A 16,536-nucleotide genomic window follows, 5' to 3' on the forward strand; every position below is an offset into this window, starting at 1 on the left:
TTGTCGGTGTGTGTGTGTGTGTGACAGTCGTTAGTTCTGTGTGCCTGTGCAGTTGAGAGAGGCTAATTGGCCGCTCGTGTTAGCGTTTATTTCCCTGGATACCCCGCTATGGAGATCATTGATCAAATGATGCTGGTTTAGTGTGTGTGTGTGTGTGTGTGTGTGTGTGTGTGTGTGTGTGCGTGTGCGTGTGCGTGTACGTGTCTGTGCAAGTGATGTGTATGATTTAAAGGGAGCATGTCCGTCAGGAGAGCTGGAGGGTTTGAAGTGTCAAATGCAGCTTTTATTCAGCTTCATGCACCTGATTACTGCATGTAGAAATGCTATTCGATGTTTGAGTGATTTTAAACCGGGAAGCTAGAAGCACTTATTAGTTATTACAACATCCTTTGCCTCTGGGTTGTACGATTGATCACACACACAAACGCTGTAAGTGCACCAGAGTATGGATTGTAGGGTGACTCAGTGTGTGTCATCGGTCCTTATAGTCTGGGATTGAAACAGCCTTTGTCCCTGAGATTGATTTCAGTGGCCCTCTAATTTAGACACACACACACCCCACATAACTGGGGAGGAAGGGTTTATAGTAGTAACTGGAACAGAGCGTACTTAACTGTGTAAAACACATCAAACACATAGTTTGATCTCATTCACTCCATTCCAGCCATATTATGAGCTGTCCTCCCCTCAGCAGCCTCCTGTGACACACGCACGCACACACACACACACACACACACACACTGATCGAATGAGGGAATGTGTCGATGGCAGAAAATGTGAATGGTGAAACATCTCCCATCAGGTTACACTAGTGATCAATCAGCAGGATACACTAGTGATCAATCAGCAGCTTACACTAGTGATCAATCAGCAGCTTACACCAGTGATCAATCAGCAGGATACACTAGTGATCAATCAGCAGGATACAGCCTGTCTGATTCTGTTAGCAGCAGCTCTGGAGATGAACAGGTTTCAACTCTAATGGGTTTAGCTCTTCAACCTAACACTCAGCTAAATGTACACACCATACTACAAAACTGACAACATTTAACATGTTGTCTTCCAGTATTTCTACTCTCTCTGGCTGTTATCTCTGTTGTTCTGCTCATCTTGTCATCCTGCAGAAGTGGGAAGAGGGCTTCGCCAGGTATTTGAGTAGTGAGGGTATACTAAAACAGAAACAGTTTAGGGCTGATCCCAATTAGTATGACTGGTCAATTGTTTGGTCTTTAGGCTTTCGACCAAGATTATTTAAGTTGAACAGTAACAAATAGCGATTGTTTTATTCAAACACTAACAATTAGAGATTGTTTTAGTTGAGCAGTAACAAATAGAGATTGTTTTAGTTGAACAGTAACAAATAGAGATTGTTTTAGTCAAACAGTAACAAATAGAGATTGTTTTAGTCAAACAGTAACAAATAGAGATTGTTTTAGTCAAACAGTAACAAATAGAGATTGTTTTAGTTGAGCAGTAACAAATAGAGATTGTTTTAGTCAAACAGTAACAAATAGAGATTATTTTAGTCAAACAGTAACAAATAGAGATTGTTTTAGTTGAGCAGTAACAAATAGAGATTGTTTTAGTTGAGCAGTAACAAATAGAGATTGTTTTAGTTGAACAGTAACAAATAGAGATTGTTTTAGTTGAACAGTAACAAATAGAGATTGTTTTATTCAAACACTAACAATTAGAGATTGTTTTAGTTGAGCAGTAACAAATAGAGATTGTTTTATTCAAACACTAACAATTAGAGATTGTTTTAGTTGAGCAGTAACAAATAGAGATTGTTTTAGTCAAACAGTAACAAATAGAGATTGTTTTAGTTGAGCAGTAACAAATAGAGATTGTTTTAGTTGAACAGTAACAAATAGAGATTGTTTTAGTTGAGCAGTAACAAATAGAGATTGTTTTATTCAAACACTAACAATTAGAGATTGTTTTAGTTGAGCAGTAACAAATAGAGATTGTTTTAGTTGAACAGTAACAAATAGAGATTGTTTTAGTTGAGCAGTAACAAATAGAGATTGTTTTAGTTGAACAGTAACAAATAGAGATTGTTTTAGTCAAACAGTAACAAATAGAGATTGTTTTAGTTGAACAGTAACAAATAGATATTGTTTTAGTTGAGCAGTAACAAATAGAGATTGTTTTAGTTGAACAGTAACAAATAGAGATTGTTTTAGTTGAGCAGTAACAAATAGAGATTGTTTTAGTCAAACAGTAACAAATAGAGATTGTTTTAGTTGAACAGTAACAAATAGAGATTGTTTTAGTTGAGCAGTAACAAATAGAGATTGTTTTAGTTGAACAGTAACAAATAGAGATTGTTTTAGTTGAACAGTAACAAATAGAGATTGTTTTAGTTGAGCAGTAACAAATAGAGATTGTTTTAGTTGAACAGTAACAAATAGAGATTGTTTTAGTTGAACAGTAACAAATAGAGATTGTTTTAGTCAAACAGTAACAAATAGAGATTGTTTTAGTTGAGCAGTAACAAATAGAGATTGTTTTAGTTGAACAGTAACAAATAGAGATTGTTTTAGTTGAGCAGTAACAAATAGAGATTGTTTTAGTCAAACAGTAACAAATAGAGATTGTTTTAGTCGAACAGTAACAAATAGAGATTGTTTTAGTCAAACAGTAACAAATAGAGATTGTTTTAGTTGAACAGTAACAAATAGAGATTGTTTTAGTTGAGCACTAACAAATAGAGATTGTTTTAGTTGAACAGTAACAAATAGAGATTATTTTAGTCAAACAGTAACAAATAGAGATTGTTTTAGTCAAACAGTAACAAATAGAGATTGTTTTAGTTGAACAGTAACAAATAGAGATTGTTTTAGTTGAGCAGTAACAAATAGAGATTGTTTTAGTCAAACAGTAACAAATAGAGATTGTTTTAGTTGAACAGTAACAAATAGAGATTGTTTTAGTCAAACAGTAACAAATAGAGATTGTTTTAGTTGAACAGTAACAAATAGAGATTGTTTTAGTTGAGCAGTAACAAATAGAGATTGTTTTAGTTGAGCAGTAACAAATAGAGATTGTTTTAGTTGAACAGTAACAAATAGAGATTGTTTTAGTCAAACAGTAACAAATAGGGATTGTTTTAGTTGAGCAGTAACAAATAGAGATTGTTTTAGTTGAACAGTAACAAATAGAGATTGTTTTAGTTGAGCAGTAACAAATAGAGATTGTTTTAGTCAAACAGTAACAAATAGAGATTGTTTTAGTTGAACAGTAACAAATAGAGATTGTTTTAGTCAAACAGTAACAAATAGAGATTGTTTTAGTTGAACAGTAACAAATAGAGATTGTTTTAGTTGAGCACTAACAAATAGAGATTGTTTTAGTTGAACAGTAACAAATAGAGATTATTTTAGTCAAACAGTAACAAATAGAGATTGTTTTAGTCAAACAGTAACAAATAGAGATTGTTTTAGTTGAGCAGTAACAAATAGAGATTGTTTTAGTCAAACAGTAACAAATAGAGATTGTTTTAGTTGAACAGTAACAAATAGAGATTGTTTTAGTCAAACAGTAACAAATAGAGATTGTTTTAGTCAAACAGTAACAAATAGAGATTATTTTAGTCAAACAGTAACAAATAGAGATTGTTTTATTTGAACAGTAACAAATAGAGATTGTTTTAGTTGAACAGTAACAAATAGAGATTGTTTTAGTCAAACAGTAACAAATAGAGATTGTTTTAGTCAAACAGTAACAAATAGAGATTGTTTTAGTCAAACAGTAACAAATAGAGATTATTTTAGTCAAACAGTAACAAATAGAGATTGTTTTATTTGAACAGTAACAAATAGAGATTGTTTTAGTTGAACAGTAACAAATAGAGATTGTTTTAGTCAAACAGTAACAAATAGAGATTGTTTTAGTCAAACAGTAACAAATAGAGATTGTTTTAGTCAAACAGTAACAAATAGAGATTGTTTTAGTTGAGCAGTAACAAATAGAGATTGTTTTAGTTGAGCAGTAACAAATAGAGATTGTTTTAGTTGAACAGTAACAAATAGAGATTGTTTTAGTTGAGCAGTAACAAATAGAGATTGTTTTAGTTGAACAGTAACAAATAGAGATTGTTTTAGTCAAACAGTAACAAATAGAGATTGTTTTAGTCAAACAGTAACAAATAGAGATTGTTTTAGTTGAACAGTAACAAATAGAGATTGTTTTAGTTGAGCAGTAACAAATAGAGATTATTTTAGTTGAACAGTAACAAATAGAGATCATTTTAGTTGAGCAGTAACAAATAGAGATTATTTTAGTTGAGCAGTAACAAATAGAGATTATTTTAGTTGAACAGTAACAAATAGAGATTATTTTAGTTGAGCAGTAACAAATAGAGATTGTTTTAGTTGAACAGTAACAAATAGAGATTGTTTTAGTTGAACAGTAACAAATAGAGGTTGTTTTAGTCAAACAGTAACAAATAGAGATTATTTTAGTTGAGCAGTAACAAATAGAGATTGTTTTAGTCAAACAGTAACAAATAGAGATTATTTAAGTTGAACAGTAACAAATAGAGATTGTTTTATTCAAACACTAACAATTAGAGATTGTTTTAGTTGAGCAGTAACAAATAGAGATTGTTTTAGTTGAACAGTAACAATTAGAGATTGTTTTAGTTGAGCAGTAACAAATAGAGATTGTTTTAGTCAAACAGTAACAAATAGAGATTGTTTTAGTTGAGCAGTAACAAATAGAGATTGTTTTAGTTGAGCAGTAACAAATAGATATTGTTTTAGTTGAACAGTAACAAATAGAGATTGTTTTAGTCAAACAGTAACAAATAGAGATTGTTTTATTCAAACACTAACAATTAGAGATTGTTTTAGTTGAACAGTAACAAATAGATATTGTTTTAGTTGAGCAGTAACAAATAGAGATTGTTTTAGTTGAGCAGTAACAAATAGAGATTGTTTTAGTTGAGCAGTAACAAATAGAGATTGTTTTAGTTGAGCAGTAACAAATAGATATTGTTTTAGTTGAACAGTAACAAATAGAGATTGTTTTAGTTCAGCAGTAACAAATAGAGATTGTTTTAGTTGAGCACTAACAAATAGAGATTGTTTTAGTTGAGCACTAACAAATAGATATTGTGTTGCGGTTTTCTTGCGGTGAAGGAGAGTCGGACCAAAATGCAGCGTGGTAGTCTTGAAACATGTTTAATGAAGAAGAAGAAACGAACAATACAAAAACAACAAACGTACCGTGAACCTATACAGCCTATCTGGTGACAACAAACACAGAGACAGGAACAATCACCCACAAAACACTCAAAGAATATGGCTGCCTAAATATGGTTCCCAATCAGAGACAACGATAAACACCTGCCTCTGATTGCAACCACTCCAGACAGCCATAGACTTTGCTAGAGAACCCCACTAAGCCACAATCCCAATACCTATGAAAACCCCAAGACAAAACACACCACATAAATAAACCCATGTCACACCCTGGCCTGACCAAAATAATAAAGAAAACACAAAATACTAAGACCAGGGCGTGACAGATTGTTTTAGTTGAGCACTAACAAATATATATATTTGCGCCCATCTCAGTGAACTAATCCCTCACGGAGGCCTAGACTGAAAGCCAATTTATGCTTGATCCAGAAATGTGGTGGGAGGCTCCAGATGGAGGGTGTGAGCCTCCAGAGGCCAAATCCAGCTCCGTACCACATCGCCATGTACCTCCCAGTTTTGTAACAATGCAGAGGATAGCACCGCATTGACATGATTGGTTGACGGTAGGTGGGGGCGGTACATCCTGTAGAAAACACAAACTCACTTCCTTGACAACAGCTCTACTCTGCGAAGCACAAGAAGAATGAATGCCCTGACCTCTGCCGAGGCAGTATCACAGTAAATGCTGCATGGCCAATGCAGACATCGGATTGACCATGCACCCAGATGCACAATGCACTTCTCTCTCCAGAATGCGCTCTCTCCCGCCAATTTGTACACATTCATTGTTTCATAACTTCATTGTGTGAATTGTTTGATTGTTAGTGTATATCAATTCCTCATTACATATATCACCAATAGTACATTCATTGTTAATTCCTGTAATTTCTCATCCACAATGTTTGTTACTTTGGTTACGATAATTTATGTTAATGCATTCAATATTATCTTCCCGTTATCATTGTCGGAGTGGACACATTGTTTGCAGTTCGCACAACCTATGCTGCACTTGAGACACAAGTTTTGGTTTATTTCATTCCATTTGTGAGTTTTGTCAATTTAGTCATTGTCTTTTGTTTGGAGTTCTCCTGTCAATGTTGAGTAAGGACGAGCATGCATAGAAGTAGGCCTATAGGCTACCTGACCTGATTATACATAGAAGTAGGCCTATAGGCTACCTGACCTGATTATACATAGAAGTAGGCCTATAGGCTACCTGACCTGATTATACATAGAAGTAGGCCTATAGGCTACCTGACCTGATTATACATAGAAGTAGGCCTATAGGCTACCTGACCTGATTATACATAGAAGTAGGCCTATAGGCTACCTGACCTGATTATACATAGAAGTAGGCCTATAGGCTACCTGACCTGATTATACATAGAAGTAGGCCTATAGGCTACCTGACCTGATTATACATAGAAGTAGGTCTATAGGCTACCTGGCCTGATTATGCATAGAAGTAGGTCTATAGGCTACCTGGCCTGATTATACATAGAAGTAGGTCTATAGGCTACCTGACCTGATTATACATAGAAGTAGGTCTATAGGCTACCTGACCTGATTATACATAGAAGTAGGCCTATAGGCTACCTGACCTGATTATACATAGAAGTAGGCCTATAGGCTACCTGACCTGATTATACATAGAAGTAGGTCTATAGGCTACCTGACCTGATTATACATAGAAGTAGGCCTATAGGCTACCTGACCTGATTATACATAGAAGTAGGTCTATATGCTACCTGACCTGATTATACATAGAAGTAGGCCTATAGGCTACCTGACCTGATTATACATAGAAGTAGGTCTATAGGCTACCTGGCCTGATTATACATAGAAGTAGGCCTATAGGCTACCTGACCTGATTATACATAGAAGTAGGCCTATAGGCTACCTGACCTGATTATACATAGAAGTAGGTCTATAGGCTACCTGGCCTGATTATACATAGAAGTAGGCCTATAGGCTACCTGACCTGATTATACATAGAAGTAGGCCTATAGGCTACCTGACCTGATTATACAGAGAAGTAGGTCTATAGGCTACCTGGCCTGATTATACATAGAAGTAGGCCTATAGGCTACCTGACCTGATTATACATAGAAGTAGGCCTATAGGCTACCTGACCTGATTATACAGAGAAGTAGGTCTATAGGCTACCTGACCTGATTATACATAGAAGTAGGCCTATAGGCTACCTGACCTGATTATACATATAAGTAGGCATATAGACTACATGACCTGATTATACATAGAAGTAGGTCTATAGGCTACCTGACCTGATTATACATAGAAGTAGGCCTATAGGCTACCTGACCTGATTATACATAGAAGTAGGCCTATAGGCTACCTGACCTGATTATACAGAGAAGTAGGTCTATAGGCTACCTGGCCTGATTATACATAGAAGTAGGCCTATAGGCTACCTGGCCTGATTATACATAGAAGTAGGCCTATAGGCTACCTGACCTGATTATACATAGAAGTAGGCCTATAGGCTACCTGACCTGATTATACATAGAAGTAGGCCTATAGGCTACCTGACCTGATTATACAGAGAAGTAGGTCTATAGGCTACCTGACCTGATTATACATAGAAGTAGGCCTATAGGCTACCTGGCCTGATTATACATAGAAGTAGGCCTATAGGCTACCTGACCTGATTATACATAGAAGTAGGCCTATAGGCTACCTGACCTGATTATACAGAGAAGTAGGTCTATAGGCTACCTGGCCTGATTATACATAGAAGTAGGCCTATAGGCTACCTGGCCTGATTATACATAGAAGTAGGCCTATAGGCTACCTGACCTGATTATACATATAAGTAGGCCTATAGGCTACCTGACCTGATTATACATAGAAGTAGGCCTATAGGCTACCTGACCTGATTATACAGAGAAGTAGGTCTATAGGCTACCTGACCTGATTATACATAGAAGTAGGCCTATAGGCTACCTGGCCTGATTATACAGAGAAGTAGGTCTATAGGCTACCTGGCCTGATTATACATAGAAGTAGGTCTATAGGCTACCTGGCCTGATTATACATAGAAGTAGGTCTATAGGCTACCTGGCCTGATTATACATATAAGTAGGCATATAGACTACATGACCTGATTATACATAGAAGTAGGCCTATAGGCTACCTGACCTGATTATACATAGAAGTAGGCCTATAGGCTACCTGACCTGATTATACAGAGAAGTAGGTCTATAGGCTACCTGACCTGATTATACATAGAAGTAGGTCTATAGGCTACCTGACCTGATTATACATAGAAGTAGGTCTATAGGCTACCTGGCCTGATTATGCATAGAAGTAGGCCTATAGGCTACCTGGCCTGATTATACATAGAAGTAGGCCTATAGGCTACCTGGCCTGATTATACATATAAGTAGGCATATAGGCTACCTGGCCTGATTATACATATAAGTAGGCATATAGACTACATGACCTGATTATACATAGAAGTAGGCCTACAGGCTACCTGGCCTGATTATACATAGAAGTAGGCCTATAGGCTACCTGGCCTGATTATACATAGAAGTAGGTCTATAGGCTACCTGGCCTGATTATACATAGAAGTAGGCCTACAGGCTACCTGACCTGATTATACATAGAAGTAGGCCTATAGGCTACCTGGCCTGATTATACAGAGAAGTAGGTCTATAGGCTACCTGGCCTGATTATACATAGAAGTAGGTCTATAGGCTACCTGGCCTGATTATACATAGAAGTAGGTCTATAGGCTACCTGGCCTGATTATACATATAAGTAGGCATATAGACTACATGACCTGATTATACATAGAAGTAGGCCTATAGGCTACCTGACCTGATTATACATAGAAGTAGGCCTATAGGCTACCTGACCTGATTATACAGAGAAGTAGGTCTATAGGCTACCTGACCTGATTATACATAGAAGTAGGTCTATAGGCTACCTGACCTGATTATACATAGAAGTAGGTCTATAGGCTACCTGGCCTGATTATGCATAGAAGTAGGCCTATAGGCTACCTGGCCTGATTATACATAGAAGTAGGCCTATAGGCTACCTGGCCTGATTATACATATAAGTAGGCATATAGGCTACCTGGCCTGATTATACATATAAGTAGGCATATAGACTACATGACCTGATTATACATAGAAGTAGGCCTACAGGCTACCTGGCCTGATTATACATAGAAGTAGGCCTACAGGCTACCCGACCTGCGCGTAAATGTAGGCATATAAATGTTCCCATTTGGGGATCTGATAGTATTTCTGATTGGCTTAACGCACCACCACTAATTTTTTATTTTTTATTTTTATTTCACCTTTATTTAACCAGGTAGGCTAGTTGAGAACAAGTTCTCATTTGCAACTGCGACCTGGCCAAGATAAGGCATATCAGTGTGAACAGACAACACAGAGTTACACATGGAGTAAACAATTAACAAGTCAATAACACAGTAGAAAAAAGGGGAGTCTATATATACATTGTGTGCAAAAGGCATGAGAAGGTAGGCAAATAATTACAATTATGCAGATTAACACTGGAGTGATAAATGATCAGATGGTTATGTAAAGGTAGAGATAGAGATATTGGTGTGCAAAAGAGCAGAAAAATAAATAAATAAAAACAGTATGGGGATGAGGTAGGTGAAAATGGGTGGGCTATTTACCAATAGACTATGTACAGCTGCAGCGATCGGTTAGCTGCTCAGATAGCAGATGTTTGAAGTTGGTGAGGGAGATAAAAGTCTCCAACTTCAGCGATTTTTGCAATTCGTTCCAATCACAGGCAGCAGAGAACTGGAACGAAAGGCGGCCAAATGAGGTGTTGGCTTTAGGGATGATCAGTGAGATACACCTGCTGGAGCGCGTGCTACGGATGGGTGTTGCCATCGTAACCAGTGAACTGAGATAAGGCGGAGCTTTACCTAGCATGGACTTGTAGATGACCTGGAGCCAGTGGGTCTGGCGACGAATATGTAGCGAGGGCCAGCCGACTAGAGCATACAAGTCGCAGTGGTGGGTGGTATAAGGTGCTTTAGTGACAAAACAGATGGCACTGTGATAAACTGCATCCAGTTTGCTGAGTAGAGTGTTGGAAGCAATTTTGTAGATGACATCGCCGAAGTCGAGGATCGGTAGGATAGTCAGTTTTACTAGGGTAAGTTTGGCGGCGTGAGTGAAGGAGGCTTTGTTGCGGAATAGAAAGCCGACTCTTGATTTGATTTTCGATTGGAGATGTTTGATATGGGTCTGGAAGGAGAGTTTAGAGTCTAGCCAGACACCTAGGTACTTATAGATGTCCACATATAATGACCTGTGGAGCTTTTCAAAGTAATGTTTTCTTCACCTCGAGCAAGCAAACAAGGTTTGTTTTTACATCCATTGAGAATTGCAATAGTTCCTTAATGTATTTTTAAAATCATTCCAGCTCTCTCCCTTTCGATTACCACTCAGCGTGAAAGGCAAAAATGTCATGCTCTGATATAATGGAAACGTCATAAAATGGCCTATCTGATTACTTCTTATCAGTACTTGACTTGGACTGAAATAGGGTATGGTACTCAATTTGGGTGCTGGTACTGTTTATATTTAGGTGCAGGAGCAGGAGCAGATCCACAATACTATTGATTCTATAAGAAGAACAGGGGCTCAAGCAGTAGAACGTGTGAGGTGTCAGTACTCAGCTCTGGTGAGCTCCTGCCCAAGTCAAGCACTGCTTCTTATCCCTTGTGCCAATAGCCTCCAGCTGTGTCTTTCCTGAGCTCACTGGTCCAGGAAACTGAGGGCCCAGAATATTTTATTCGTTGCAAGTTCGCTAGCAAAAGCTTTGGGCTGTAACCAAATGAATAGTTGATACAATGTTTCAAATTCGTTGCAGACAGGCCATGCGGAGCCAATGTGATTCATAGGATATTTATTTTCATCAGGATATGTTCTACCTGCAGGCTGCAATGTTTTTATTTATTGGCTTCATGTAGGCTGTTTTAACATAGTTGACAATGGCAATAGAAGTTACTTTTTAGGTTGGTGTCATTTTCATTTAGATTTGGATAGAATTTTGATTAACCACATGATAATGATTTTGAGATATGAAGACCTTATTATAAATTAAATGAAACTGTTTCACGGAAATGTGCATGTGAAAACAATAACTGGCACACAGATCGGTAGAAATGGTAAGATAAATTGGCATTCCATAGGAGAAAAGTTGCTGACTCCTCATGTAGCCTATTACTGGCAACTTCAGGAGAGTAATGGCAGAATCTGCGAAAGCCAACAGGAGCGGAAGGAGAATAGTTGGGCCAGGTTTTTTTCTTCTGGTTATCTAGATCTCTGGCGCCATCTTGAGTCATTTGTTTATTTAATAAAACCCTAAACTTAAAGCATCAGACAAGCTCAATACATATTGTTGATTTTATTAAAACACATAGGGTGTGCATATATGGAAAAATACACTTTTAAAACAGACAACATTTGGTCGGTCAAGATTTTTTTGAGTTGGGGACCGCCCTACTACAGTCCAACCAGCTACCTTCTGTAACATGTTGTGTGTTTGTGTGTGTTCCCACAGGTCAGATCTCGGTAGACGGCTTTGCCAAGTACCTGAGTAGTGAAGAAAACAGCATCATCCCCCCAGAGAAGCTGGACCAGAGTGAAGACATGACCCTACCACTGCCTCATTACTTCATCAACTCCTCCCACAACACATACCTCACAGGTAGGCCTATTCTTTAATGTCTTTATTTTTAGTACTGTGGTAACTAATATGTAACACATGATCATATATGGTTGTTTGACCCTTTCAAAGTGAATCAAATTCAGCCAGTGGGGTTCCTTTCTGTCCTGTGCACCTCAGGTGCTTATCCAAACAGCACCCTCAAAATTTCTTCAGACTGGAATTCAGACTGACTAGCCTATGGCAGCAATAATCTATTCAAATCTATTCCGGGGAGGGGGAGTGTGTGAAAATCTCTCAAGTGAATCACATTTCTCCCACATTTCTGTAATAGGCTAACGTCAAATAACGAAAATAGAAATGGTCATCAAAATTGTTTAACAGTTTTAAAAACAGTTCTAATAAATGCAACACTTGGATAATAGATGAAGATACTCCAAACTTGTTGATTCATTTTTTATCCATCACGTATTGAATGAATTATAGTACATAAAAAATAGTTTTTGGTGGGAATTCAGGTATTACATTTATTGTAAAATGTCCCTGTTTTTTTATATTTTTAGAATGCAGTCATATATACATTTTCTAATTGTATCAGGTATTTATATGATATTTTGTGTTAAAATAATGAAAATGATATGTGCCTCATTTTCTTAAATACTCTGGGTCTATTTGCATATATGACAACATTTACATAAAGGGGTGGAACAGGGCTGCAACAACAAACACTTGTTCTGTCTACACAACCTGCACTCACCTGTTCTGTCTACGCTACCAGCACTCACCTGTTCTGTCTACCCTACCTGCACTCACCTGTTCTGTCTACGCTACCAGCACTAACCCGTTCTGTCTACCCTACCTGCACTCACCTGTTCTGTCTACACAACCTGCACTCACCTGTTCTGTCTACGCTACCAGCACTCACCTGTTCTGTTTACACAACCTGCACTCACCTGTTCTGTCTACGCTACCAGCACTCACCTGTTCTGTCTACGCTACCAGCACTCACCCGTTCTGTCTACCCTACCTGCACTCACCCGTTCTGTCTACCCTACCTGCACTCACCTGTTCTGTCTACGCTACCTGCACTCACCTGTTCTGTCTACGCTACCAGCACTCACCCGTTCTGTCTACCCTACCTGCACTCACCCGTTCTGTCTACCCTACCTGCACTCACCTGTTCTGTCTACGCTACCTGCACTCACCTGTTCTGTCTACGCTACCAGCACTCACCTGTTCTGTCTACCCTACCTGCACTCACCTGTTCTGTCTACGCTACCAGCACTCACCCGTTCTGTCTACCCTACCTGCTCTCACCTGTTCTGTCTACGCTACCAGCACTCACCCGTTCTGTCTACCCTACCTGCACTCACCTGTTCTGTCTACACAACCTGCACTCACCTGTTCTGTCTACGCTACCAGCACTCACCTGTTCTGTCTACACAACCTGCACTCACCTGTTCTGTCTACGCTACCAGCACTCACCTGTTCTGTCTACCCTACCTGCACTCACCTGTTCTGTCTACGCTACCAGCACTAACCCGTTCTGTCTACCCTACCTGCACTCACCTGTTCTGTCTACACAACCTGCACTCACCTGTTCTGTCTACGCTACCAGCACTCACCTGTTCTGTTTACACAACCTGCACTCACCTGTTCTGTCTACGCTACCAGCACTCACCTGTTCTGTCTACGCTACCAGCACTCACCCGTTCTGTCTACGCTACCAGCACTCACCCGTTCTGTCTACCCTACCTGCACTCACCTGTTCTGTCTACACAACCTGCACTCACCTGTTCTGTCTACGCTACCAGCACTCACCTGTTCTGTCTACACAACCTGCACTCACCTGTTCTGTCTACGCTACCAGCACTCACCTGTTCTGTCTACCCTACCTGCACTCACCTGTTCTGTCTACGCTACCAGCACTAACCCGTTCTGTCTACCCTACCTGCACTCACCTGTTCTGTCTACACAACCTGCACTCACCTGTTCTGTCTACGCTACCAGCACTCACCTGTTCTGTTTACACAACCTGCACTCACCTGTTCTGTCTACGCTACCAGCACTCACCTGTTCTGTCTACGCTACCAGCACTCACCCGTTCTGTCTACCCTACCTGCACTCACCCGTTCTGTCTACCCTACCTGCACTCACCTGTTCTGTCTACGCTACCAGCACTCACCTGTTCTGTCTACCCTACCTGCACTCACCTGTTCTGTCTACGCTACCTGCACTCACCTGTTCTGTCTACGCTACCAGCACTCAGCTGTTCTGTCTACCCTACCTGCACTCACCTGTTCTGTCTACGCTACCAGCACTCACCCGTTCTGTCTACCCTACCTGCACTCACCTGTTCTGTCTACGCTACCAGCACTCACCCGTTCTGTCTACCCTACCTGCACTCACCTGTTCTGTCTACACAACCTGCACTCACCTGTTCTGTCTACGCTACCAGCACTCACCTGTTCTGTCTACACAACCTGCACTCACCTGTTCTGTCTACGGTACCAGCACTCACCTGTTCTGTCTACCCTACCTGCACTCACCTGTTCTGTCTACCCTACCTGCACTCACCTGTTCTGTCTACACAACCTGCACTCACCTGTTCTGTCTACGCTACCAGCACTCACCCGTTCTGTCTACCCTACCTGCACTCACCTGTTCTGTCTACGCTACCAGCACTCACCCGTTCTGTCTACCCTACCTGCACTCACCTGTTCTGTCTACCCTACCAGCACTCACCCGTTCTGTCTACACAACCTGCACTCACCTGTTCTGTCTACGCTACCAGCACTCACCTGTTCTGTCTACCCTACCTGCACTCACCTGTTCTGTCTACACAACCTGCACTCACCTGTTCTGTCTACGCTACCAGCACTCACCCGTTCTGTCTACCCTACCTGCACTCACCTGTTCTGTCTACGCTACCAGCACTCACCCGTTCTGTCTACCCTACCTGCACTCACCTGTTCTGTCTACCCTACCTGCACTCACCCGTTCTGTCTACCCTACCTGCACTCACCTGTTCTGTCTACCCTACCAGCACTCACCCGTTCTGTCTACCCTACCTGCACTCACCTGTTCTGTCTACCCTACCTGCACTCACCTGTTCTGTCTACCCTACCTGCACTCACCTGTTCTGTCTACCCTACCTGCACTCACCTGTTCTGTCTACCCTACCAGGACTCACATGTTCTGTCTACCCTACCTGCACTCACCTGTTCTGTCTACCCTACCAGCACTCACCTGTTCTGTCTACCCTACCTGCACTCACCTGTTCTGTCTACCCTACCTGCACTCACCTGTTCTGTCTACCCTACCAGCACTCACCTGTTCTGTTTACCCTACCTGCACTCACCTGTTCTGTCTACCCTACCAGCACTCACCCGTTCTGTCTACCCTACCTGCACTCACCTGTTCTGTCTACCCTACCTGCACTCACCTGTTCTGTCTACCCTACCTGCACTCACCTGTTCTGTCTACCCTACCTGCACTCACCTGTTCTGTCTACCCTACCAGGACTCACGTGTTCTGTCTACCCTACCTGCACTCACCTGTTCTGTCTACGCTACCTGCACTCACCTGTTCTGTTTACCCTACCTGCACTCACCTGTTCTGTTTACCCTACCAGGACTCACCTGTTCTGTCTACCCTACCTGCACTCACCTGTTCTGTCTACCCTACCTGCACTCACCTGTTCTGTCTACCCTACCTGCACTCACCTGTTCTGTCTAGTCTGCCTCATCAATTACTGTTGTTGTCACATTCTCTAGCATTATTTAGCAAGAGTTGCAATAGCAGGATACCATTGGATCAACATGTTTACACCGATCTAAACATACTTTACATTGTTTGCGAGATCAGACATAATACTTTTAACTATAATTTGAGTGTTCATTTCTGGAAGTTGCTTTCATTTCAACGCATTTAATCTGTAAACATTTCACTGTATTAAATTATAACTTTTTTCCAATTCAACAAAAAACAAACACCCTTTAAAATAAATGTATCTTTCTTCTCTTTCTTGTGATGTAAGTGTCGAGATGATGTGTTAAATCCCAGACGAAGTAGCGTTCTTATAGACAATGTATTCTATTAAGCCAATTTCTGTTTGACAGGGCAATACGAAAACACTTCCGCCACCGTGGCTTTAACAGGAAAAAATGACCCAAGCAAGAGTATGAAAGAGTACCACAGGAATAGAATGAGAGCCATCAATCCAGCGAGATTTAAGTGCACCCCTCAAACACCCCGGAAATTCAGTGAGCTCCAAAACTATTGGGACATTGACACATTTGTTGTTGTTTTGGCTCTGCACCTTAGATTTAAAATGATACAATGACTTTGTTAAGGTGCAGACTGTCAGCTTTAAAGGGATATTTCTGTCTCTTGGCAGAGGGAGACAATAATATTTCTAACAAGTCATAACTGATGACTTTATGGCCAGGGCATTATTATTTCTTTACATTGATCCGTCTGTAATCTGCTTCTAAACAGAACTGTGCTGAAGCCAGAAACTCATTTATGAGTTAACTTTCCTGTAATGGAGTAAGAGGCGTCTTAAAATGCTGTCATCCCCAGCAAGTTGTGGTGTGTGTGTGTGTGTGTGTGTGTGTGTGTGTGTGTGTGTGTGTGTGTG

At 40.1% G+C, this 16,536-nt stretch overlaps 1 protein-coding gene across 4 annotated transcripts in view; it reads left to right on the top strand.

Annotated features, from left to right (window-relative positions):
* The window catches only part of LOC110521072 (1-phosphatidylinositol 4,5-bisphosphate phosphodiesterase beta-1), a 241,742-nt gene that overhangs the window by 154,638 nt on the left and 70,568 nt on the right, over positions 1–16,536 (top strand). For all 4 annotated transcript variants that reach the window (XM_036976058.2, XM_090233086.1, XM_036976056.2 and 1 more), the window contains exon 10: positions 11,790–11,936. In XM_036976058.2, coding sequence (XP_036831953.1) covers positions 11,790–11,936 — 147 coding nt within the window. The remainder of the gene's footprint in view (positions 1–11,789; positions 11,937–16,536) is intronic.

The sequence above is a fragment of the Oncorhynchus mykiss genome, chromosome 4 (assembly GCF_057628025.1).
Source record: "Oncorhynchus mykiss isolate SJ-2025 chromosome 4, ASM5762802v1, whole genome shotgun sequence".
NCBI classification, from domain to species: Eukaryota; Metazoa; Chordata; class Actinopteri; order Salmoniformes; family Salmonidae; genus Oncorhynchus; species Oncorhynchus mykiss.